Source organism: Lepisosteus oculatus, chromosome 24, assembly GCF_040954835.1.
Source record: "Lepisosteus oculatus isolate fLepOcu1 chromosome 24, fLepOcu1.hap2, whole genome shotgun sequence".
In the NCBI taxonomy this organism is placed as follows: domain Eukaryota; kingdom Metazoa; phylum Chordata; class Actinopteri; order Semionotiformes; family Lepisosteidae; genus Lepisosteus; species Lepisosteus oculatus.
In genome coordinates, this window is record NC_090719.1 from 14,422,077 (window position 1) to 14,446,497 (window position 24,421).

Genomic DNA, 24,421 nt, shown 5'->3' on the forward strand with positions numbered 1-24,421 from the left:
AAAGTTCTGTCCTTGTCACCAATATAGTCTGTAAATTGTTCTGTAAAGCACTTTGAGACGCCACCTTTAAATGTGCTATATGAAACAAGCAATTAATAATAATATTATTATTATTATTATTATTATTACTATTTTTATAGTTAGGGCCCCTGAGTCACGTAATTCACAGAAGAGTGCAGGTTTAATTTATGACTGTTTTCCAGGCATGGTGCAAACTGAGTGTTACAGGTGCTGGGTTATCCATGAGTTTCCATTGCAAAACCTTTTTAGTGCAAAAGTGGATCCTTGTGCTGTTTCAGCATGAATCCTTCCCTCTCCCTCTTCCTGTTCTTACAGCAACAAGCAAACTGATTTGGCAGACGAGTTACAAAACTCGGAGTATTCCGCACTCCGAAGTTTTATCAAAAGTAATCGAATCGCAAATGGCTGCCATGTCTGAAAACGGCCTGTTCTGATTTTTAAAAAAGTTTTGTATTAAAAGTGTTAAATGGGAACCCAGATTTTTCAGGATCTCATTACGTAACTTCAGATTTTGAACATGCAAATAAATCCGATTGTGCCGGAGAGCACAAGCATTCAGATGTTAAAATAAGATGCCTATTAAAAAGGCGCTGAGGTGGTGTAGGCACTGCCGAACGAATTGAACGTTGGAGTTCTCAGAGGGACGGTTCGAGATCTCGCAGTTGGCCCACACAACATACATTGTAGTCTGCAGGAAAATAAGTGTAAAAAATATTCAAAAAGCTCTGCGTATCTCCTTCTGGATCTCCGGCCCTGATGCCTTTGTCTCCTTTCCTCTTTTATTAATAGGGTTTTAGTGGCTGACAAATTGATCCTTTCGTAAAAGGAAAACAAAGGGCTTTGTGCCCTGATGAAGTGTTTCTCGAAACCCGCCTCACAAAATCAGTTCATTGTACCTTTTGTGTCTGAGCTATGGGGCAGGCAGGGACTGTGGAGTGGCTGGCTGTTAACCTACCGCTTCCTATGGGCATTTAAACACCAGTGTTTTGAATACAAGGCTGAATATTTCTAATTCAAATCCTGTGTGCTTTGTAATAACTGTTTTACGGTCATAATTGACCTTGGCTATATTTAATTAATCAGAAAGCTATCGTCAGTTTTACTGTAGGTGTACAAATGCAGCAGACTCCGCATGTTGGAGATAGAATGAGGTTTGAAGGCTGATTATTAATGTTTTGGTGACCTAGGCTATTTTTTTGTCATTTTCACGGGAGGTGTAAAGGACATGTAAACTTTTGTTCCTGTCTATCGGATATATCTCTTTGTCTCCCTTTTTCGAGAATAAAATCCTGGTCCTTTAGGCAGCGAGCTGGGGCTGGCAGTATAATCGCTTGCTGGATTGACCAAGCAGAATTAAACAGATTCCCTTTATTGGCTGATAAATGGATTCCTTTCATCCCTTTGTGGAGCGAGTTTTGTGTGCGTGTGTGTGAGTGTCTCGATGGCAAAAAGGGGGAGAGACTGGCTGAGACTTTGTAATTAAGGCTTATATTTAACCGCTAATTAAGCACTGTCCTGTTAATGGCAATTAATCCCAATTGTATTATGCTTTCTGAATATCTTTTGATCTGCTCATTAGGAGGGAGATAAAGGGTTATAAATGCCACATTTAGTGAAGGGCAGGACTTGCCTCTTTGATACTCTCTCACTTTACATTCACTCCAATAATGAATAATGAATTCATCCTGATCCTACAACACGTAAATGCATGAATTTTAGAAAAGGCAATTTGTACTTATAGTCACTTCTGCTCCTAAAGAGGTGATGTGATTAGCTACTGTCTTATTTTCTGCTGTTTTAAAGCTGGGGGTTATGTCTGTTAGCTGTTGCATCATCACATTATCTTAAAGGTAAGCTTGCAATGGTAATTTTATGTGTAAATATTTACTGCAAACAAATCTGCTTTTTTAAGCTGTAGCACAGATGTTCTGAACTGTTATCTATGTGCTAACAAATGTTCAGACACTTTTTAGGTTCCTGAGCTAGGACCTGGAAGGTAGATTTATTTTTATCCATCCTGCTGCGATTTGCTGTAACTTGTGTGAACTTTTTGTCTGTGTTTCATGAGTAAAAGCAAATAGGCTTGTGTGAATGAATTGGACATTAACGAACAGACCAGGTATACTGAGCCTGAAAGACATCACCCGAAACATTCGAATTACTCAATGAAACCTTTTTTAATCTAGTGATAACTGAGGTCCGTGTGCTTGTAACAGATGGCTGTTCGGGAATACACGAAAAGGCCTTGTCCATGTTTTCTCTGAAATAGAAAACTGATATGACACTGTTTGTATGGCAAGAGAAGAGTGCACTCTCGCTGTGCTCCCAGATACAATTAATTAACACTTGCCAGCGTTTCAGCAAACACAAACTTTCATCAGGACATAGCGCCTTTGGCTAAACAAGGATCATCTATAAACTAGAATCCCATAACAGCTGGTGTTCCATGCGAGAGGAATCCCCTTTTCTGAAAGGAGCAGTCGTGGAATAAAAGAAAATCATCAGGCCAGAGCACAATTTTCAAGCATCTTAGGCACCAAAAAATCCAGTCAATCCTGTACTTATAACTCAACAGGTTCAAGCAATAGTTATACGGTATTTCTATGACAATACAACATTCATTTTTACATTCCTACATTCAAAACGTGCTGGGCAGGGCCTGTTTAATGAAAAGGCTTGCAAATGTAAATCCCTGTTCGATCTGTAAGGTGTTAAAAGTATTAGGCCAAGAAATCCAGAATGCCTGCCTCTTTAGAAGTATATTAATAATGTCCAAGCACGACAATATAAGAGACATTAAGACAGTTAAGATCCTTGTCTAAAGCTGTTGCTCGAGTTAACATATTGAGTTAAAGGACACTTCTTTCCTGTAAAGCCAAAGAGAACCTAATTAGCTGTTTAGGTGTCCCATTATTTTTTTTTCTTTTTCTGATCTTCCCGATAAGGCTGAAGTGGATGACTGGCTCAGTGACGGATGAGGTGCTATTAAGTGAGATGGGAGTTAAAGATTATCAGGATTGCCAGAAATCCTTTCAGCCACACACCTGTGGCAGATCCCCCGCCCTCTCAGACACTGGAGAAAAACAATAGGCCTGTTTCAGTCTCCAGTGCGTCTTCACTGGCCTGTCTACCTTTACACTATGGAGAATGGAGGGGGTCTTGGTCAGAGGCCTGTGAGCGCTGAACAATAGCACTGCAGCGCTTGCAAAGGTCTGCTGATGTTCCCATGCCTGAAGGCTGGTGATTCAGGCTCTGCTGGCCCTGCTCAGCCCCTGGGCTTTGGGACAGGGGCAGAGTATTTGTCAGTCCTGGGCTTTGCAGTATCGCAGTATATCCCAGTGCAGCGGTGATGCAAAGGTGCTCTTGAACTCCTCTTTGAATGAGGGCTTGCACTGCTGTAAATGAGGGGATAAGCAGTTCAGTTTATTTGTCATTTGCACATGCGCAATGAAATGCTTATTTGCATGTTAGATAAGATCAGATCACTTTATTGGCCCTATATAATTTCTTGCATTTGGAATTTCTTTTCGCACAACCCAGATTGCTCTCCATGAGACACACAGACAGGGGGAGACGCCTGGGGTCAGAGCGCAGGGTCAGCCATTTATACGGCGCCCCTGGAGCAGTTGGGGTTAAGGGCCTCGCTCAGGGGCCCAACGGAGTAGGATTCCTCTGCTGGCTGCGATATATGAACCGGCAGCCTTCCAGCCACAGGCGCAGATCCTGAGCCACAGAGCCACCACACCGCCTTCTTGTGCAGTCTTTAAAGGAATCACCCAAAACATAAACACAGAACAGCAGCAGCAACAACAACAACAACTTAAAACAAAGTTAGACAAGCAGTGTGAGAAAAAACACAGCAGTGTGAGCCAGTGGTAGGGGTAGAGTTCCGTAATCGGACAGTTTGTGGGCAGAAACCGTCTCCTAATCTGGAGGTTCGTGCCTTTATGCTCCTGTAACGCTGACCAGAGGGAAAGGGGAGAAAAGTGAGAAACCAGGGTGATTGTTGTCCTTAGCGATACGTAATGTAAAAGCTTACAGGGTAAGTCTGCGTAGAACTGTTACTCATCTTTTCATCTATTCGTAAAGAAAAGACCTTCAGATCTGTTTAATGTGTTGGTTTTCGCATGTCCAGCTCCCTAATTAATTATTGCTTTAGTGCCATAACATGAAGCTAGTTGTGCCGAGAGTAGAACTGGAAGTATTTTTAACCACCAAAGCCACAGACACCTTGTTTTCAGCCCTGACAGCTTTTTTAAAATGAGATTTCCTATAAGCTAATAAAGTATTCTAGATGCAAGGTTATGAAGATCTTTTTGTCCTTGTTAAGCATCATTTTGCCATTGTAGAAAAAAATGTTCCCAGCATCTACCCAGTAGCTTCCTGCTGGGGGAGTGTGTCTTAGCCCTGCCTCATCCTGAAGGCCCTGGGATACCCTGTTCTTGAACCCAGGAAACCTGCCCTTCACTTCAAGGATGAAACATCGGGCTTCTGGCCACTAGGTGGCGCTGTGGTCCATTTTCTCTTATTTTCTTAGACTTTATGGTAGTTTAGCTCTGTTGAGGGGAGAATGGGGGAAAAATACGAGGTGGTAGTATTTACATTTGTTGTTTTTAACTGTACCAGTCTGTTTTTGGAGGTTGTACCATTTAGTCATATTAATCATTTAGACTCTTTACTAAGTTGTTTTATGACTATCACTCAAGAGAGCTTTGATAGGCGGTCTGTTGGGTGACGATGTACCCTCAGTGGCTTGTATGTATTTGTTGATGGTTCCTCCACCTCAGAGCAATGAGACCCATGACTGAAGCCCATCTCTGGCCAGGTGAACCACATGATCCTTTGTTTTGTTTCTTTCGACACTGCTATGTTCTATAAACAGGCTTATTAAAAGCTCTTGTCTGATTGTTTTCCTATTTGGAGCTGTATGACAATGGTATTAACGAGATTTCGCCTTTCATCTCTAGTTGATTAACATCCTATTATCAGTGCCTTTGTTCAGTCACAGCTTCTCTCCACACATGCACTTCCAATTTCAATTAAAAGCAAAGAAAATTTCTTTTTACATTTTATTTGTCCTTAAAATAATGCACCTTGCATTGCTGAAATGAAAGGAAAAATTAAATACCCGTCCCAGTTTGCATATTCTACATGAGAAAGAAGAAAATAGGTCATTAATAAAAATAATATTTAAATAAACAAAAAGGCATTAACGCGTCAAGGTAACGGCAAGCACAAACTGTTCTTCACTTTAACAAAAACGTTAATTAAAATCTCTTTTTTGTGTGTCGATGTGTTGTTTGTCGAGCCTCCGTGAATTGCCTTTAGAAAACGCGTTGCTTTTCAGAGAATATTTCTTGCTAACCGAACCAAAAGCAATTTTAACGAATTGTTATTTTAATGAACTCAATTATTTATTAAATGGAGGTGTTTTTCATCGGGCAGAGGCATTGTTCAGCTGTGCATGGCTCACAAACGTCAGGGACACATGAGAAGGTTTGATTCGGAGAAGATTTTTTGGAATCAATCTGAATGTTTGACAGAAGTCACTTTGTTTGTGAAAAGAATAATATGTTGTGTCATGAACTCTTTCGCATGGAGCCCTGCAGTAGGAGGCCTTGGCCACTTTGTTTAAAAACTTTTTTTTCCATGTCAAGAAGCTTTTTTTTTTTACTGCTCAGCATCCTTACTCGTGTTGACGAGCACATAAATCCCAGGAAGGCAACCCAGATTCAAATCAAACCAGCGGAAAGCAACATAATTAATTAATGGCTTACACTTACAAAGCGCTTTTCTGGACACTCCACGTGAAGCACTTTACAGATAATGGGGATCCCCACCACCCCCACCAGTGTGCAGCTCCACCTCCCCAAGTCTCCATCCCCCTTTGAATCTTACAATTTTAACTGGACAAATATTTTCATTAAGAAATCAAACCAAAGTTAAACTGGTTTGCTTTTAAGTCGTGGTTGAAGTCTAAGTTGTTCCTTGAAAAGCAGCCGCTACCTGAGCCTCCAGGACCCATTCCTGCAATGGCAGAAGCAACAGGAACAAGCTCGACGGGCCCAATGACTTCTGTTTCCGAACTCTTCTTATCGTCTTAAGTCAGCAAAAGTAGCATATTAGACATGGGCTATCCCAGAATGCAGTTCAGATCATATGCGGTCATTGGATGATTCTGTGCTCTAGATTTAAACCAAGCCCATGAAGCAATCCTGCCAAAGATCCTCACTGCCCCTTCCTTAGACAGGAAAGATGCTTTTAATGGGCGAGGCACCAGTGGTCTGCTTTTCACATGATGTTCATCTGACCCCTTTTTTTAGAGCTTTTCTTGCTCCAGGTCTAATAATTACTGTAAGGGTGGGCCGCCTCTCCGTTCTGAATCATTTCACGAACGGGAGGGAGTCCGATTAATCGACCGCAAAAGGGAAAGCGCTCCTCTGAAGTTGCTAGGTCCCTCCTAGAGACTGCATCGCAGGAAACGAAACGAGCTGCAGCTCTGTGATGCCTGGCAAAGTGTCACCTGCATCCAAAGGAATGATAATCCAACGTTTTTGTAAGGATGTTTCCTCCCATGGTTAGCCTACTTCATTACAGATGGTAAAAAAAAAAGTAGTCTTCAAAGATACCAGCCTGCTTGGAGGGATTTCATTCTGAATGCCTTAAGTACTGTATCGTACTTCTGTTTCGGGAAATGAGATAGTTTCTGTAATCTGTTAGTCTCCTAGTCCCCCACCACTACCACCTCTCCTGAGGCCGGCTTGCAAACATCTCGAAAACGGCGGCAGAGCCACGGGCTCCATCCACCCATTTTATAACTGGTTTATCCAGGACAGAGTCATGGGGAAGTCAGAGCCTATCCCAGCAAGCAACGGGCACAGGGCAGGGTACACCCAGGATGGCACGCCAGTCCATCATGGGGCACACACAGACACAGACTCGCACACACTCACACCAGGGCTGATGTTTCCAGAAGCCAATTAACCTTAGTCTTTGGACTATCAGAGGAAACGGGGGCACCCAGAGGAAGCCCACGTGAGCACGGGGAGAACAGGCAAGCTCCTCACAGACAGCACCCCAGGTCCGGAATTCAGACCAGGGCCCCATTGTGGCACTGCACCCCGTTTGTTTATTTCGCCCCTTTGCGAATCTCTAAAACATCTCTCGTGTCTTGTGTGAATCGGAAACTTCTGGAACAGGTTTCTCTCATTCATCCGTGCTCCAGTGAGGTTTCACTGTTTTCTGCACTTTCTCCCAGCCGTGCGGTGGCAGGAGTGGACTGGGCCGTGGGGTCCGGCCCCGGGTTACTGCTGACGAGCCCTGAGAGGGAGCCGATGGATATCGCACTCGCTCAGACAGCAGCTACTGTACACACATCCACTCTCACACATACACCTTCCTGTCTGTCAGCCCGGCCCGCCCCCTCGTTATCAAATTATCCCTTCTCACTCAGGAGGAGGGACAATTAAGTGCAGAAAATTGAGGTAGTGGAGCACACGCAGGTTTCGCTGGGGGCTTTGTGTTTAGCGTGTGTCCGTGAGTGAGTGTATGCAGCTTGTTTTTCTTTCATCCGTGCCAGGAAGACAAAGGCCCTCTTCTCTGATCTCTTTCTCCCTGTGCTTCAGAAATACTTCCTTTCCCTCCCTTCACTCTTGTGTTCATTAAAGCCTTTCTCCTAGCATGCTGTGATTCGTCTACCTATTTTGTGCATTGCGTGTTTGAAAACGTGAGTGTATACCACCATATACGTGTTCGAACATCAGAAAGTCCACTTGGATCATCTAGCTTATTTGCATCAAGTTTCTATAGTGCCATAACCAATACTGACTGCACTGCAGCCTCCTGAATAATTAATTGCCTCTGAATGCCGCCTACCCAAATTAAGCCCACATTAAACAATTGAGACTCGCTAATCTAACACGCGTGTATTTGGAAGCTGGAAGGAAACTGGAGCACAGAGAGGGGTACCCCAAGTTGGAAGTGAGCCCAGAATGTGGCAGTACTCCCCATCGTACCATGCTCCTCGAAATATTCTGTAAATATTACTGTACATTTAGGTCGGATATACGCGATATACACATTAGCAGTAAATAATATTCACACCCTGTGCCAACTGTGTCGTAATTGATTTACATTTTGTATGTATTTCTAATTGAATCAACTGCTTCAGGTCGTTCATGTTTACAAATATAGACCACAGTGTTGATAGGAACTGTTTTTGAAAAAAGAATATGTCCCTTCATCCATTTTCAAAACCTGCTTAGTCCAGTGCACGATGAGCCAGAGCCTAACCCCAGCAGGCAATGAGCACAAGGCAGGGCAGCACCTGGAGGGGATGCCTGTCCATCACAAGGCATGCACACCAATGGGGGCCGATTTTAAAGATGCTTGTTTACCTAGTGGAGCACCCACAGAAAGCCCACAAACGAGGTGCCGCAGACCAGAACTGATCTTAGGATTTCAGAACTGTAAAAGTAGCAATACTAACTACCATGCCAGCCACATGTGCAGCCTATTGCTGTGAACTTTTTGTCCTTCTTAATATTTTTTAAAATGCCCGGTAACGTATAGTCAATGCACATACTGGTAGTGCACAATGATTTACAGAAGGCTGACCTCTCGCCTACAGTTATAAACGTCACAGTTGTAAGCCTTGCTGCATCACTGCCTTTGACAGAACAGTTCTCCTGTCAAGACGTTCTCTACTAGATACAAGGAACTGATTGGCAACTAACCCAGTGGATATTCTCAGGCTTTGGTTCAAGGTGGCAGGTATAAATTGGAAAATGTGAAGTGCACTTTCCCTTGATTGCCTGCAAGATTAGCTTCTTTTTTTTTCAACCTGTCATTTAAAAAAAAAAAGTAAATGCATAGTGGAAGTGGCGGAGTATGACAAGCAGGCCTTTCACCGCGGAGAATGGAAACAAGACACAACAAAGAGCAATAATGAAAAGACGGGTTATATCTCAACTGTCCTGATGTTTTCACGTGGAGAAAGAAAACTATCCTGACAGCTGCTGGTGGTGCTTTTCCACGTCCGGCAGTTCCTGCTTCTTTCGTGAAAGTGCTGTGAGTCTTGGTTTCCTGCTCTGCGTAGCAAAATTGCTCCTCTGTTCTGAATGCGAGCTGTAGCTCATGCCTGGTGACTGTGGTGTCCGGGCAATGCCACTGATTCACTGTGACATTGATATCACAGATGCTGCGCCTCAGAGCTTAATGAGATTCGATGACCAGTCATTAGAGCTCACCGTTTTCCTGTTTGCATTAAGACCATGTTGCAGTGTCAAGCTTCATTTGAAAACGTGCCATCGTATTAGCCTCTATGGCATAACTTTTTATTTGACATTTAGATATAGCTTGTGCAGCACAAGGGGAAGTTAACTGTTGTAACGGTGGTTTACTTAAAGCAAGAACTGTGTAAGCATTAATCGCCTTAATTTTGTAAACTAGATATATGTGGATTGTGTGGGCCTGTTTCATTAATAAATGTAGATATGAAGTTTTCAGCTAAACTAGCTGCTCTTAGGTTTGAAGGGATTTTCTCTCTCTTATTTAATGTGAATCAGACAATTTACCTTACAGTGTCTAATAATTATTTCACATGAGGCTGGTCAATGAAATAGTCATGTTTTATTTCATTATTCATACACTACTCATACATACCCTCAGACTAAGTCTTTTTACTTACTAAAGTGTTTTAACAGTGAACCATAACTTATGGATCACAGCATAGTCCTGGTTTATCTAGATTAGCCTTTCTTCTTACCGTGGGACTAAACTTTCTAAGGGGTTTGTGTCCATCCACTGGTTGAACCATAATTCTATCTATTGGTATTAGTTGCAGCCACTTTTATTTGATATGTCTTACCTCTGACGTCAATTGACCAAATATTGCCATATCCATCACTGCAGTCAGAAGTTGAGATGTTGTGTTGCTTCTAGCCTTCTTGATTAACAAAAAATTAAATTTCAAATCTCCTATGCCTTGTAACACTGCCATGAGCCAAAAGGACAGCTGTGACTGATGAAAACATATGTATCCTAACGACAGATGTCATATTTCGCTAATCTCCTGCAAATGAAAGCAAATATAACTCGCAAATGGGAAGCTCGGAATGGAGATTATTGTGGATATTTTATGGTGCATCAGACCATTCTGTAACTTGCTGACATTGCTCTCACAGCAGCTGGAAAAAAGAAAGGACTTTGCTAGTTTATTTGAGCCATTTTTAGGTCTTTTCAGTGCCTGCTGTTCTAGCATCTTGACAGGATTTGTAACCTTGTGCTTTTGCAGGGATCAAAGTGAAGCTTACTCAGATAATTCTCTGTCAATTGTGAACCATTATCTTTCATAGATATTGTATATCATCTTATTTTTTAAAATGCATTGGAAATATAATACAGATTTTCGTGAAGTTCAATGATCTGCTTGACAATATATTTTTTTAACTTTATCTTTTATTTAGCTTTTTGTCTGTCTTTTTAGAGACCGAGAGTCGTTCTCTGTGTTGGCTTGTGCTTTACCTTCCAAAACAATTATCAGGATAAACAGTCAGGCCCTTGAGCCATTTGGAGAGCAGGATTGTAAAGAAAAGCTCGCAGCTTTGCCTTTATTTGTTGCTTTATTAAGACGATGCCAAACAATACACTTAACTGAAGGCTGTCCTTGAATATATCCAAGAGACACCTCAATTCATCAACTCCAGCGCTGTAACAGAAATGATTGTGTCAGCTTGTTGTCCATGCCTTGTTAGAACCACAAGCACTACACCAGTGCTCATTTGCATTGTTGAAAGTGGGCTACAGTGCAGGAGATCTGCATTCAGTCACGTCATTATTCCAGTTTGCTGCTGCCCTCTTCTTTGTTAAAGCAGGACAAAATCCAGGGACTAGTGCAGTGCAGTGAGGGGCCATTCTAATGTGGCAAGGGCCAGAAACGCACTCATGATTCAGCCTTAATCCATGATTATCTTCCAACATGGAGGTGGTGGTAGAGAATCAATTATGGACACTTGTAAAATGATGGTATCGTTACTTACAGGGGGTGTCCAGGTGTGGGTTCTCTCATCAATATACTTCATTCTTTAAGCAAATGTCTGATTATCTCTGAAGCAGGAGACGTGGCCAGACAAACGTTTTTAACTAGGACAAAACCAATAACGGTTGAGTGATTAAGTCAGCCTTGACGGGGGATGAGACATATAGAAGATATAGAAAGACACAGCACGACACTGTGTGGCAGGAAACAAGAAGGGAAGGGTGGAAAGTCAAGGCAGCTGTGCCAGGTGAGAGTTTTCTTCTTCACAGAACAGGAAGACAGAACTTCAGGGTAGTTTGAGCACTGAAGGACCGACTCTTGGCACTCTACGTTTGAAGTATGGGACTGTTGTTTTATACACCTAGAAATACCAGTTTCCTTTTTGAGGTGTCCTATGGGCCAAAAGAAATCTCTCATTTTTGGTGGTAGTGCATTATTAATTCTGTTTTAGAGGGAAAAAATCTGATCCCAGCCTTTTATTGGAGACAGATTGTGCCTCAGTTGCCAGGTAGATTTGTTTCCATGTACTGTATACGGATGGTATGGCTTTGATTCTCCCAGATCTGCCGGTACATCATAATCTGAAATGTGTGTTACAGTCAGTAAGTTTTTTTTTTTTCCTTTGTCGCCAAGCAAAGTCCTTCATAGAAAGTTCAAACACACACGGTAAAGATCATCGTTTTGTTTGTTAGGGGGGAGTCTCAGTCCCAAAGCCTAACCAGTGCATTTATAACATTTTTTTTTTGTACAGCACTACTTCGCACAGGGCAGAAAATACGAACAGCATTGGGAAACCAGTGCGCGGCATGATATGAAAATCTTTTGTCTCGAATCTTGGTCCCCTCACACAAGTCGAGCAGTGTACGGTGGGTGAATTGTGAGTGCCCCAGTTCCTTCAGTGGGTGAAGAGAGTATAATGGTATGGTTTATGTGCCATGCTTTCCCCACTGTTGCAATGCTGTTTCCCATGAATACCTGCTATGAAAGAGCCCATTAAAATTCGCCAGCTAATAAAGGCAAATTTAATAAATGCATTTCCTACCTGTTCCATTATACAGCCCCTGCAGAGTGGCAGGCAGGCAGCAATAAAGAGCTCTACTTCTGATGAGTCAAGCGGCTAAAGTGAGCAATTAAAGTAAAGTATACACTTCTCCTACATTTTTTTTTTACTTTTATTTTTAGACACAACCTGTTTTTTTTTTAAAACATGCCTGGCAAAACTGATTTAATTGCAACACAGTCTGACATCAATCAGTATTAACTCATATTGTCACAAAAGCTTTCTTCTCTGCCACAGTCCTTATCTACACCCCTGTCCTTCGCTTTAACCTGTTTGTATTCAGGTGGCCCTCAGATTGGGGAAAAAAACAGTTACGGGAGTTGGCTTGATTAAAAAAAATATTCATCTCAGTCTTTTAATGAGAATTAGTCATTGCTATATTCGAACTGGCAGTCGTCGTAATGTATTTAAACAATACAGTTCTCAGTTCGCCCGTGAATTAATAACTAGTTTATTACTCTTCATCTCCAGCAAGACACCTGTGTTTTGTCCCTTGTATTCTGTTTGGACACGTATGTACAGGCTGGTGAGGCAGTATTCTAAAGCAGGGGATTAACAGCGGTGTGGTCTGTGGTTTTCAAGAACCAGCTCCCAAGATCAATTATTTGAAGGTTTTTAACTTGTCCCATGTTCGTTTTCTCAGTGCTTTCAGCAGAAGGCTGTGTTTTCAATGTGTTGAAGCTCACTAGTGTAGACCACACTGAGGTGATGTTTCCATGCCATGGAATGACAATACACCGGATGACAAGCCATGACACTGCAGCCACAGTTATTGTATATGGAGGGCCCAGAGATTCTAGGATTGGGGGTGATTCAGTTAGTGAAATTACTTCTCCAGCTCTGACAAACTGCTGATTCTCTGCCATACATCCCATATCTGGCGCATCACTCTGAAATGACAACCGCCAGTTTGAGACTAATGCTGTGGTGAAGAAAGAGTTCCCGTGGAGATGGGTAGTTTATGGCTGACTGTAATGGCCAGTGTTATGGCTAAGTGAATCTTTGTAAGTTTCATCCATACAAGTCTGCCTCTGAAAGCATTATCAGTAGCAGGTACAGGACAGCAGGAATCAGTCTGTGAGTGAAGGCAGGTAGCTTAGACAGGATTGATTTTTTTTCTTCAACTGAGCCATGAATTACTAGCCTGAGAAGCTATCCTGGTGAATAGCAAACCGAAGGAGAAATAGGTTAAATGTATCAGACGTGTGCAGGCAGCTTATTGGATACAAATCCACGCGAGTATCAGTGAGGGGATACCTATCTGCCTTTAGGAATTCTGTACTGACCCTCATCTTAGGTCCCCTCTGTCCATTGCAAAACCCAGCCTAACAACTGTAAACTGTTTCATAAAGGATGAAAGCCGAAAACAAGAGGGTTACCTTCCTAATCTGTATCCTGCTCTTTAGCTGGCAAAAAAATATGGAATCGCTTTTTTTCTTAAGTCTTTTCTTAATTGAACCTTTTACAGAGGACAGATGAGTGCTACAGTAGCCATCTTGGGGTTAAAATGTATAGTTTTCAGGGGTAATTTTTGGTTGTGGAGAAACATTGTCGTTTGTGTAATCTGCATCTCTCTCTTTCTGTAATGGACGGGCCTTAAATGCACAGATACCTTTGCCAACATAGCTGCAGTTATTTTAAGGTGTGAAAAAAATCATAAAATATCATGAGTTACGCTTTGGTTTGAGCATGCCCCTGGATGAGCTTTTGCTTATGTCTGGTGTGGGTTTTTAATTTGGAGGAGAAAGCATAGCATATTCTATCAGAATAGAATCAGTGACACCATATACTAAAACTAAAAGTCAAGGGGCCATCCTCTTGAACTTTTACAGTACAGGACATTTTCAACAGCATGCTAGCTGGGACTAAAATTACAGCAATGCCTCCTTAGTGCTGAGTTTGCATTACAGAAACAGGAGAGATGTGGGTCTCTGTGCTAAAAGTGGCAATTATAGCATGGGTTCTCAGGATTATAACACCTTCTCAGAAGCTCACTTGTTGGAGTTTACTGAACATTACCACAGAGCATGTGATATACTGTGTTGCATTTAGATTGTCAGAAGGCTTTTGATAAAGTTGTTGCTAAAGAGGTTAATTCAAAACCTCATCATCACTGTGCCCTTGAGCGACTCTGGCACCTGTCTGCCCTACCCTTGAAGTTCAATGTGGTTTGCAAGGACAGATATAAAGCCGTTGTGAAAATGTTTCTTTTTTTTTTTTCCTAAAGAGCTGGAAGTGCTTCATGAATGTGTTCCATGCTCCTTGGGAGCTTTTTTAAGCTGAGAAACATATTCCAGACCTGAGCTTTTACAGTCTCGATTCAGGGATGGTGAATGAATGCACCTTCCGGTCTGACAAGTATAGGATTTTAGTTCAAGTAAGGGGCTGCGTCAGCATGCGCAGGCTGCAAAGGAACAAGTAAAAGTCTATTCCCTGCTGCAAAGAGACGAAGGGAAACACAACTTTTCGGCTGTGGAGCCTTCTTCGGGTGTCAGGATATAGGATACAGGATACGAGTATAGGATTTTGTACCACCAGCTCATTGGTAATTCAATAATGAATTGAATTCAACGATTATGGGCTGTGACTTCACTGGGAAGGATGGGGGAAGTCTGCCTGCTTGTTTGGAGCCTTGCAGCAGCTAGGCTGGGCTATCCTCCACTTAACTGCGAGTCTCAGCAGCCAGATCCCCAGCACACGGCGCATCAGAAATCTTCCTCTTAAACCACGGTTTTGCTTTCAAATGGCAAGCTGCAGTGATGGCAACACACCCTGCAAGGAAAACAACCGTCCACTGTCTATCGCAACCGCGCAATTTTCTGTAATGCCCTTTTGTGCTGCGCGGGATATCAGCCAATACACCGTGTAAAACCCTGGAGGAAAGTTTTTTTTTTTTTCCCATTTTTCGGAATATACAGACACCTAAGTGACAGCTTCATTTTCACACTTCATTTTTCCTGGTTTTTTTTTGTATCCTCACCTCCCCCTCCCCGCTCCTCAGCAGTTGCTTAATTGCAGGGTTTTGAAAAGGCTAGGCCTGCGGGCCCGCCGAACTGAGAGGCTGCGCGGCCCAACCCTGTTATTTAGCCTCGCGGAGTGCCTCTCAGCGATGGGGAATCTGGAAATTTTCTCCGCAGGCCCCAGAGTGGACTCGTCTGAGCCTCAGCGGGAAAATAATGACAGCTGCCTTTTAACCGGCAAGCTGAGAGAGAAAGGGGGCGAGGGACAGGACCCATGTCACCCTGAAGGGGATCATTTTTGTCAGAGACCGCTGGCAATTTGGTGCGCTTTGCTTTTTTTTCCCCCCTTTCTTTGTTGTGGTTCTTTTTTTTTTTTCTCCCCTTACGCCTCCCTCCTTTTTTCTTGTCCTAGGTATCTATGAAACCCCAGGAGGGACGATTCTCTACCACGCGCATCTAGACATCGAGACCTTCACCATGGACCGGGAAGTGAGAAAGCTGAAGCAGGGGCTCGGGGTGAAGTTCTCCGAGCTGATCTACAACGGTGAGTTTCCTCCCCTCCCCTGTTCGCCGGGGTCCAGCTCTCCGGTCCAGAGTTCGGGAGCGCGAGCCGCGGAATCGGAGCGACCCCTTCCTGTCCTTCCGACAATTCTAGCGCGACTCTCGCAGGACGTTGGCTTCGCGGTCGCGCCGATTTCCAAAACGTTCGCCGCAGCCGTTGGAAAACGGGCCTGGCGCAGCATTCGAATACCGTTTGCATGGGTTTTGCTTCCCCGTGACACCCACGGCGAAACGAAATGCATTGCGAAAAACACCTCCCACCCTTGCGAATGTGTTTTCATCTCTCAGAGCGAGAGCGCAGCTGGCCGCCAAACTGAAGAAAAATGGTGGAGCCAGAGACTTCTGTGAGGAAACCCAAGGACAGGTGAATGGTCAAATTGATGATGATGATGAGTTGATATGGAGATATTCTCTCTGAATCCTTTTAAAGAGCGAGCACCGTCTGTGAAATACAGTGTTAATTGCCATAAGGTGTCCCCACAACTGCTTGAGCAATTCTCAACAATACCTGCTTGAGGTATTGTTGAGAATACTTTGGACCTGTCTCCTGGGGTTTGGGATGAGCTTGGGCTAAGGTTAGCAAAGCCATAAAGCTAAGAGCAAAATTGCTGCTACAGTGATTTTCATATGCTTAAATTAGAATTTGATGTCTAGGTAGACCTGATTTAGTTTTAGCATTTGTGTCTCATGAGGTATAGTACAACATTTATCCAAGGCGCAAGCCCAGATAAAAATTGAAAGTATAACCAAAATACTGAAACGGTATCAGTTTAATCAGCTGATGTTTTAACTCTTAACTCTGGTGTCTTTTTTGACTTGACATTTGAACAAATTAACTTGATACCTGACTGAGCTCAAGAGCTAGGACTTTTAGAGTTAGACTTGACTTGAAGCCTAATGAAAATGACCCCAAATCATTAAGACTTCCAAGGCTTTGAGTTATACTTCTTTTTGTATTACATATTTCTGTCTCTTTTTTCCTCGCTGCTACAACCCGCAGAAAGTACATGGTTATCCTACCCATTGCTGTCACCTGATAAGCCTTGTAAGCATTTCATCTTTCACATCCATGTAGTGCTTTATAGAAAATCTTCCTCTTGGGTATTTTTTCTCTGTTCACTTGGTTTCAAACTCCGTCTTATCTAGTTAATACATTTTTTCTTGCTAAAAGTAAGATAAAATTCCCAATAGTTTGTATTTGTGCCAGTAGAGATGATTGATATCTCTCATATTAAACTGGATACGCTTTGTTAACGTTGGTGCTGCTTGCTGTGTTGTCAGGTAAATTCTGTAGGATTATTACTGTCTGCATATTAGTACAAATGGGGGACAGTGTTATTCAGTTCCTCTTACATTTGAACTAACTACTTAAAATAATACATTTATGATATTTATATATCTAGATATTGATATTCTGGATATGTCTTGGAGGTACAGATTGTGAATAAATATCAGCCTGTCATTTTGCTTCATTAATTGCCAGATTATGAACTACATTTGCCACCCGATCGGGCTGATACACCGAAGTTTGAACGCCTTGGCGTTTTAAGTATGAAATTTAAATGTAAAGTTTTAGATTTAAAAGTAGTAAACGATTTACTGCTTTTAAGGGCACCGTCAACTTTTTCTTGTGACTTTTAAGCCATTTGCATTTCAATCTTTCATTTTTTAAAATTAAAAGTGCTAGAAAACGTGCAGTACCATGGCAGAAATTGCCTCATGAACAGAACCCACAGCGTGCTACATGGAAAAACAAAAGGGGGAAACGTGTCAGGGGCTGATGTCTGTGATTTGTCCTACTGAGAGCTCATCTGTTACTTGTCACAATACACTACACATGTGGAAGAACCTTATCATAGCAGTTTTTATGCATCATTTCCTACTTAAACACTTTTGCTTTTTATTCTTCCCCTAACTCTGATTTTATCCATCTTAGGGAGTTTGTCTGTGTTTGTGTGTTAAGGGGGGACATTATGTGCTGTTCCATGCCTGTTTGTTCTTAAAACAATTACCCTGCAGGACGAAATCCCCTTATTTAGGGGTGGACCACAAATGGCTATTTGAAGGGCTATTAGGGCCTTCTAACAAGCAACCTGGCAATTAGGTGCTCCTGTGGTTTAGCAGAACAAAAGCCGGGTCCCACCTGCTCAGGGTCATTAGCCTGGCTGGTACACCCTCTCTGACCACACAGGTAGTCCTCTGGGAGCCAGGGTAAGCTGCCACCTTACCTGCGCAGATAGGTCGACAGGTGGGCAGACTGAGGCCAGCTGTCCAGATTGACAAAGACGCACAGCCTCTCTGTCTGGAGATTGCAGGGATCAATCTGCTTTCCTCCAGCAGTCGTGGAGCCCGCAGTATACAGCATACGAACACCCCTCTTAGGGTCTGTCGGATCTGATGTTGCAGATTTCCACTTGTATCTGTCTGTGTGACAGTTTCCCCCAAGTTCTGTAATTGTTCAGGAATCAAATAAGATTTGAGCCAACTGCAGAGCGACTGCAAAACCAGCAGTGAAAGTCCTTTCTTGAAAAAATTACAGCAGAAAACCCAAAACTGGGTCGCAAACGTAAGTTCTGGAAATCCCAATTCAAACCTTACGGTAAAAAGTCACAAAGCAAAAGAATCTGTCGATGGTTTTTATTCTGAAGAAGAAAAAGTGTGGCATCATCTTTGTAATGTGCTCGTATACACCTCAGGTTTGCAGTGCTCTGAGCAGGCCTGGTCTGTGACATGTTAAAAAAATCCCTTAAAGTACCATCTGCCGTTCTGACTTGCTTGTTTATAATGGCAGATATAATCCTGCACTCTAATTAAAAACAATAGCATAACACTGAACTTTTTATGTTTGCAGAGCCTTTGATAAGAAAACATTGGACTGTCTAAGCATGTCACCTGTTTTCCTGTAAGCTCTAGTTGATTAAAAGTGTGCTCACGTACAAACCTACTCATACATTTTCTTTGTATAAAAGCTCACAGAAATTCACTTTTTTTCCTGAGATGCACACAGACATTTGTGATGTCTTGATGGCACAAACACCCTTCACGGCAGTACATGTGAAGTTTCAAATATGATGTGTCATTTTTTAGGTTATATGTGATCTGCATGACATTAGAATGTAATGCTTTATAAGACACCCTGTTGAATTGTGAGGATACTGCAGTGTTGTAAAAAAATAAATTTGGTTGCTATCAGTCACAGTCAGTTGATGTCACTGTGGCATCCCAATTATTTCATTTCCACATCTTTATTTCAAGTGTAAGAGATCAGACAACTCAGGATGTGTGGCAGTTTCTCATTGTTCTTGTTTATCTTATAGTGGAAAACCGAACCACACTTACTGTGATGTATGATTGAGAGTACATGGGCAGCTGACTGCTCTAGTTTTGTGGTACTGCACAACTGTGGCAATGAGGAGCTAGCAAAGATGAGTGAATGTCTAGTGAGGTGGAAAAGATTGTGAGTATGTTGCTAAGCATGTAAGCAGTATCCTCATATACAGTAGTTCTATGCTAATTCTGATGAAGCATACTATGCTGGTGTGTGCTATCTTAATTTACCTGAACATACAAAGCTTCGCTCTAAATCCAGAGATAATAGATAGAAGTGTTAAATCGTAAGGCATGTGATTTATTCCCTGAAGCTGTTTAATTTCTTTTTTTTTTTCAAGGCAAGCATGTCCTGGCTTTATTAAATGTTTTGTTCCATTGAAATTAATAGACAAATACGAAACATGAGGATTTTCAGCTTGTGTGTGAATTTGAGATCCAGCATACAGTGTGTTTCAAAAACTCAGCATGATGCTTAGGAACAGAGCTGCTTGTGGACATGACCTCTGACAGGACTGCCAGCAAAACACAGGTTTATACGCTCCGCCAATCTGGAGTTGTGCTGAGCTCAGCCTATTTCTGTCCTTACAGGTTCAGCTCAGGTGCTTTAATCCCATTGTGTCTGCAGCGCTCATCATCCTCTTAATAGGATTTCAATTATTAAAGTCTGATTGGAATGAGGTGCAATTAAACTTAAATGGGACCAAAGGGCTTCTGGTAAGAACAGGTTTCTAACAATAAAAACAGAGGGGTGGATAACAGAGATTAAAGCTACAGTGCTCTTCAATGGTGAATATACATCCATCCTTTTCTGCTTATACTATAGGTATCTGATAGCTTCTTGCTTTACAAAGACATTCTCAGGTGCAGAGAAGACAGGCTGTATTTTTAATTTCCATACATTTCCACCCAATTTTCTCCAGGAAGAGCAATACACCCGTGTCCCCATGCAACTAATCTCGTCCGATCCACAAGACCTACACGGTTAATCTCAATAATGCATATTTTGAACATTGATCGCGTAATGCTTGCATTGAAACCTTTGATCAGTAAGGATAGTCTTACCTTACTTTCATTTTTAATTATTTTTTTATTTGGACTGACACATTAGAGGGAAAGCCTTCCTCCACAGACCTTTAGGATGGTTTCATACGCTGGGAATTCAGATGGAAAGGGAAGAGATTGAGTATTAAATACAGTGTAAAAGAACTGCAGGTGGCTTGGCTCGGACAAATGTTCCGTTTTATTTCCTTGCCTGTGTTTTGCGGTTTTGTCTGTCTGGTTTACCACTGATGCTACCTGTACGTTGTCACCCACTTGAAGAAAGGTGGGATTGGCCACATAGATCTCAAGATCTGATATGAAGACGTTTCTTTGATTTTGTGGACGGAATTGGTTTTGCTCCCACAATTACACAAGTAAGTTTAGCATTCAGTAGACAGATGAAATCACGGAAGAGGTGGTCTGGTTATTCCCTCATACAGGCAGGCTTCATGAAGGTGGCCTGTGCGTGTTCTGCAATCACAATACAAACATCCTGGCTCTTCTCTCTCTTCCTTTGTGTGTGCGTTTCTGTTCTGTCTTGTGTACCTTGTACCTTGTGCGCATAACCAAGGAATTGGCTTCCTCTATTCATGTTTTCTTTTGTAGGTTTCATATACATCCATCATCAGCAGCTAGTATCTGGCGTAGGGACTGGAATGTCTTGTATGTACTGAGACAACATTTGGGATAATATTTCACAAATCCTAACCATTGAAAGATCCGCTTAAATTTACTTCAGCCTGCATACTCGTCCGTTTGTGCATGGTTTCTTATGAAGATAGATTGTAGTCTTCTGTGTGGGGGATGTTATGAGTACATTTTTACACCTGTCTTGAGTGTCCCAAAAGCTGCTAAATCCCAAGGTTTATTCCATGCTGAAAGGAAAATATGCACATGTCCTTGATGACATAAATTCAGATTGTGTATAATCAGATTTTATAGCCATATTCCAAAATTCCAAAATAAGGGGATAATTTGGTAGTAGATCGCTTTCTCATGGGGCAGATTGCATGGTGGTTTTACACCTGTTTTGTCCTAATAATTATTATTAGGAATTCATTTTTAGCAAGCAATTCTCAGGAATTATAAAGCAGTGCATACATCTGTCAGGAGGTTTGTTTAAGATTACAAACTGGCAGCTGAAACGCTAGCATTTGCATTTTGTGTTTCCTTTTTGAAAGATGTGTGGGGGAAAAGACAAATGCTTTGGGAAGCTGGCAATCTTAGTTGTTAATCTTTTTTATCAGCAAGTAGTCTTGCGAGGAGGACAGAGACAGGCTGTAAAAACAGCTGGCTTTAGAAAGCCTTCAAAATGCAGCAACTCGCATGTTCTTTCTTTTTTTTTTTTTATCCTGGAGCGTTCTCCTTGCTTTCGTACAAAGAGAAACAGCTTGGTGTGCGGGAGTCAGGTAGCAGGGCAGATGTGCCGAGAGAAAGCCCCTCTTTCATGAGCAAGACACTGACAGCCCCAGCTGTCTCCTCGACTGCGCTGGTAGGGTTACAAAGGGACGTGGGCAGAGGGGAGAAAGAGGAGAGAGAGCTGTACCTGCAACAGGAAACAGGCACCCACATGTGAGACCCTGAGCATATGTGCCTGATTCACTAAGCTGATAAAAGGGGGGTTGAAGCTTAAACTCAAATCTCCCCAGTGAGTCAGATCAACTACTTATTTTGTCACAAAGTGGGTGGGGGGTAGGGGGCTGGGCAGTAACTTGTATAATGAGCTCCCTCTCCCCGTGTTAAAGTATCAGATTGCCTTGTTCTACCTTAATTATGTTAGTGTGTCCGTGGTATTTCTTTTTCCAGAGTGATAGCTCAGCTCCAGCGTAAAAGTACAGTACATTTCCGTGTCTTGTCGCAACATTTTTCTGCCCTGGTGTATTTTTTGTGGCTGTTGAAGGATACGTGTATCTAATGTGTTTAAGTCGTCTGATGCGTTACTACTGTATATGCATTGTGTCACACGAAAGGAACGGTTGCATCACGTTTCTTATGTGTGGCCGCCGTATGTCACTGAGCTGTCTGACCCTACTTTCTCCACAGGGTTCTGGTACAGCCCGGAGTGCGAGTTTGTGCGCCACTGTATCCAGAAGTCCCAGGAGAACGTGGAGGGGAAGGTTCAGGTCTCCGTCCTCAAGGGACAGGTGTACATTCTGGGCCGGGAGTCCCGCAAATCCCTGTACAACGAGGAGCTGGTCAGGTGAGAAGGAGCGCAACGCTGTCCTCTACCCCCGCCCTTAGAATGGCTCGCGAAAAGTCGTCGTTTTCAGGGGCAGTGACGTACCGGTACAGTGTTACCACCACGGGCGGCGCAGTGGGGTTCCAATCCTGAGCTGCTGCCTGTGTGGAGTTTGCGTGTTCTCCCCGGGTTTTGCGTGAGGGGGTTTCCTCCCACAGTCCCGTCCTGCCCCGTTGCTTGCTGGGAGAGGCTCCAGCGCACCTGCGGCCCTGTATGGGATGCAGCGGTCACAAAATGGATGAATGGGCGGGGGATACAACACTGAAGTCCCGAGGGACAGTTCGGAATAGCCCCCACTGGTGAAAACTCCATCCCGACACGTGCCGCCGGACTGAACTCCCAGCAGTCCCCCGTGCCTCCTACTCACCCCGTCCTGGAGAAGTGTTTAACGTGCGAACCAGCAGCCTGAACGCCATGGTATGAGATGGGTTGCTGGCCGATGAATGAATTTGAATAAGGCACTAAGGTACGACCTGAATATGTCCATATAAAAAAATAAAATGCGTAAAGACAGATGGAACGATGTTAAAAGGTGGAATCTGACCATCCCAGTCCCGAAGACCAGGGCGTGGAAGCACTGCTTCACAGTTAACGGGCTCTTTTTTTCTCGACATATTTCTTGTCCGCAACATACAGTATGTATGTATTCCACCTGTTGTTGTTATTTATTATGCTTGTAATGCACTGTCTACGTTGTGTGGTGCTGGGTGTGTCCCCAGGGATCAGCGCGGTTAAGAATTCCAATGTCCGCCCTACACGTGGCGATAAACCCCTCTACTCCACCACAGGAAGTCCCGCAGAAAGAAGGAACTGAAGGCCCTTAGCCTAAACCAATTCTCCCAGCCGCTGGATGTAAGTGGCTCTGCAGATATTGAGCACTGTAACACTGAGCTCATTCATGCCCCTGCCAGCCCCCCGCCCCCGGGCCAGCGGTGTAGGGGCCACAGCAAAGCCTCCCTCCGCCACACAATCCCTCCTCCTTCTCAAAGCTAACTCGCAATTAAAAGAAAAGGGCCTGATTGTTTCAGGTAAGGGGCTGTTTCATGCTTGTTAAGTAGGGAGCTGGAGAGATGAAGGCCTGTCTCACCTCCAGGACACACTGTTTAATGGACTGTTTGACGGCGGGATATCGCTTGCACGGCTGTGCTTTGGGACACCCTGAGGGTAGAATTTAGGGACAGCAGAGTGGAGGTGGATAATGTGCTGTGAACAATCCTGTTACAATCAAAGGCAAATAATGGCTTCTCGAGGAGGGAAGTGATTTTAGGCACAGTATCCAAATCTCATTCACCCTCTCCGTTTCTTCCTGCCAGCTGAGAAGGCCTCGATCAATCTTAAAGAGTGTGCCTGATACCATGAGAGAGTCACAGAGGCCATGGTGTCTAACGCGTTTAATTTGAACACAGAAAAGTAAAGAACGTGCGTTGTCAAACACGAGAAGGATGAGCACCTTGGAAAATATCTAGGTTACATTCAGGATATTTTTCTCCAGCACAGGTTTGTGTACAGTGGTCTTGCTTCTGTCCGTAATGAGCTCTCCTTATTAATCCTCTGCAGTGATGCCATGTCTGTCCTTCCTCTTCCTGCCTTCCTGTGTTAGACAAGTATTTACCAGAAGAGCAGAATGACCTCCAGCAACTGCTGGTGAAGTGTGTGCAGGGCACAATGACAGCACACACGGCAGTTTCCCTGAAGCTCTTGACTTCTTTATGTTTGCTCCATGCACAGCTGTAATCATTATGACTTTTCTGATCAATATTGGAAGCATTGCAGCGACTATTATGAGAGCAACCCCAAGGAGGAAGATTTGACAACACAGATCAATGCCAGCAAAGTATCGCGTTAATTCAGCAGCCGCTTGTAAACATGTGTGGTTTCTCTGGGTCTGTCAGGGGGAGCCCGACGTCAATCAGTCTGTGACTTATCTGGTTTCTGTCCCTTCTTTTCCTGTTTGAACGTCTGGCGCCTGAGAGGGTCGGTAATAAGGCGGACTCTTTTACCATCTTCCCTCGATAACGCGCAACGCGCAGATTTATCGAGCATTTTCGGAGTTTTCTGGACTCTGAAAGTGGTGGGTTTCAGGCTTCCTCCCTGGCGCCACTGTTCATAGGGAAATACAAGTTTGGAAAATGTATATTAGAGAGTGCCCTTATGACGTATTGTGTAGGACA

General features: G+C 43.2%; 1 protein-coding gene across 1 annotated transcript in view; it reads left to right on the top strand.

Moving 5' to 3' along the window:
* ass1 (argininosuccinate synthase 1) overlaps nt 1-24,421 on the top strand; it is a 61,250-nt gene that overhangs the window by 31,715 nt on the left and 5,114 nt on the right. The window contains exons 12-13 of the mRNA XM_006640739.3: nt 15,492-15,623; nt 22,055-22,211. Of these exons, the coding sequence (XP_006640802.2) occupies nt 15,492-15,623; nt 22,055-22,211 (289 nt within the window). The remainder of the gene's footprint in view (nt 1-15,491; nt 15,624-22,054; nt 22,212-24,421) is intronic.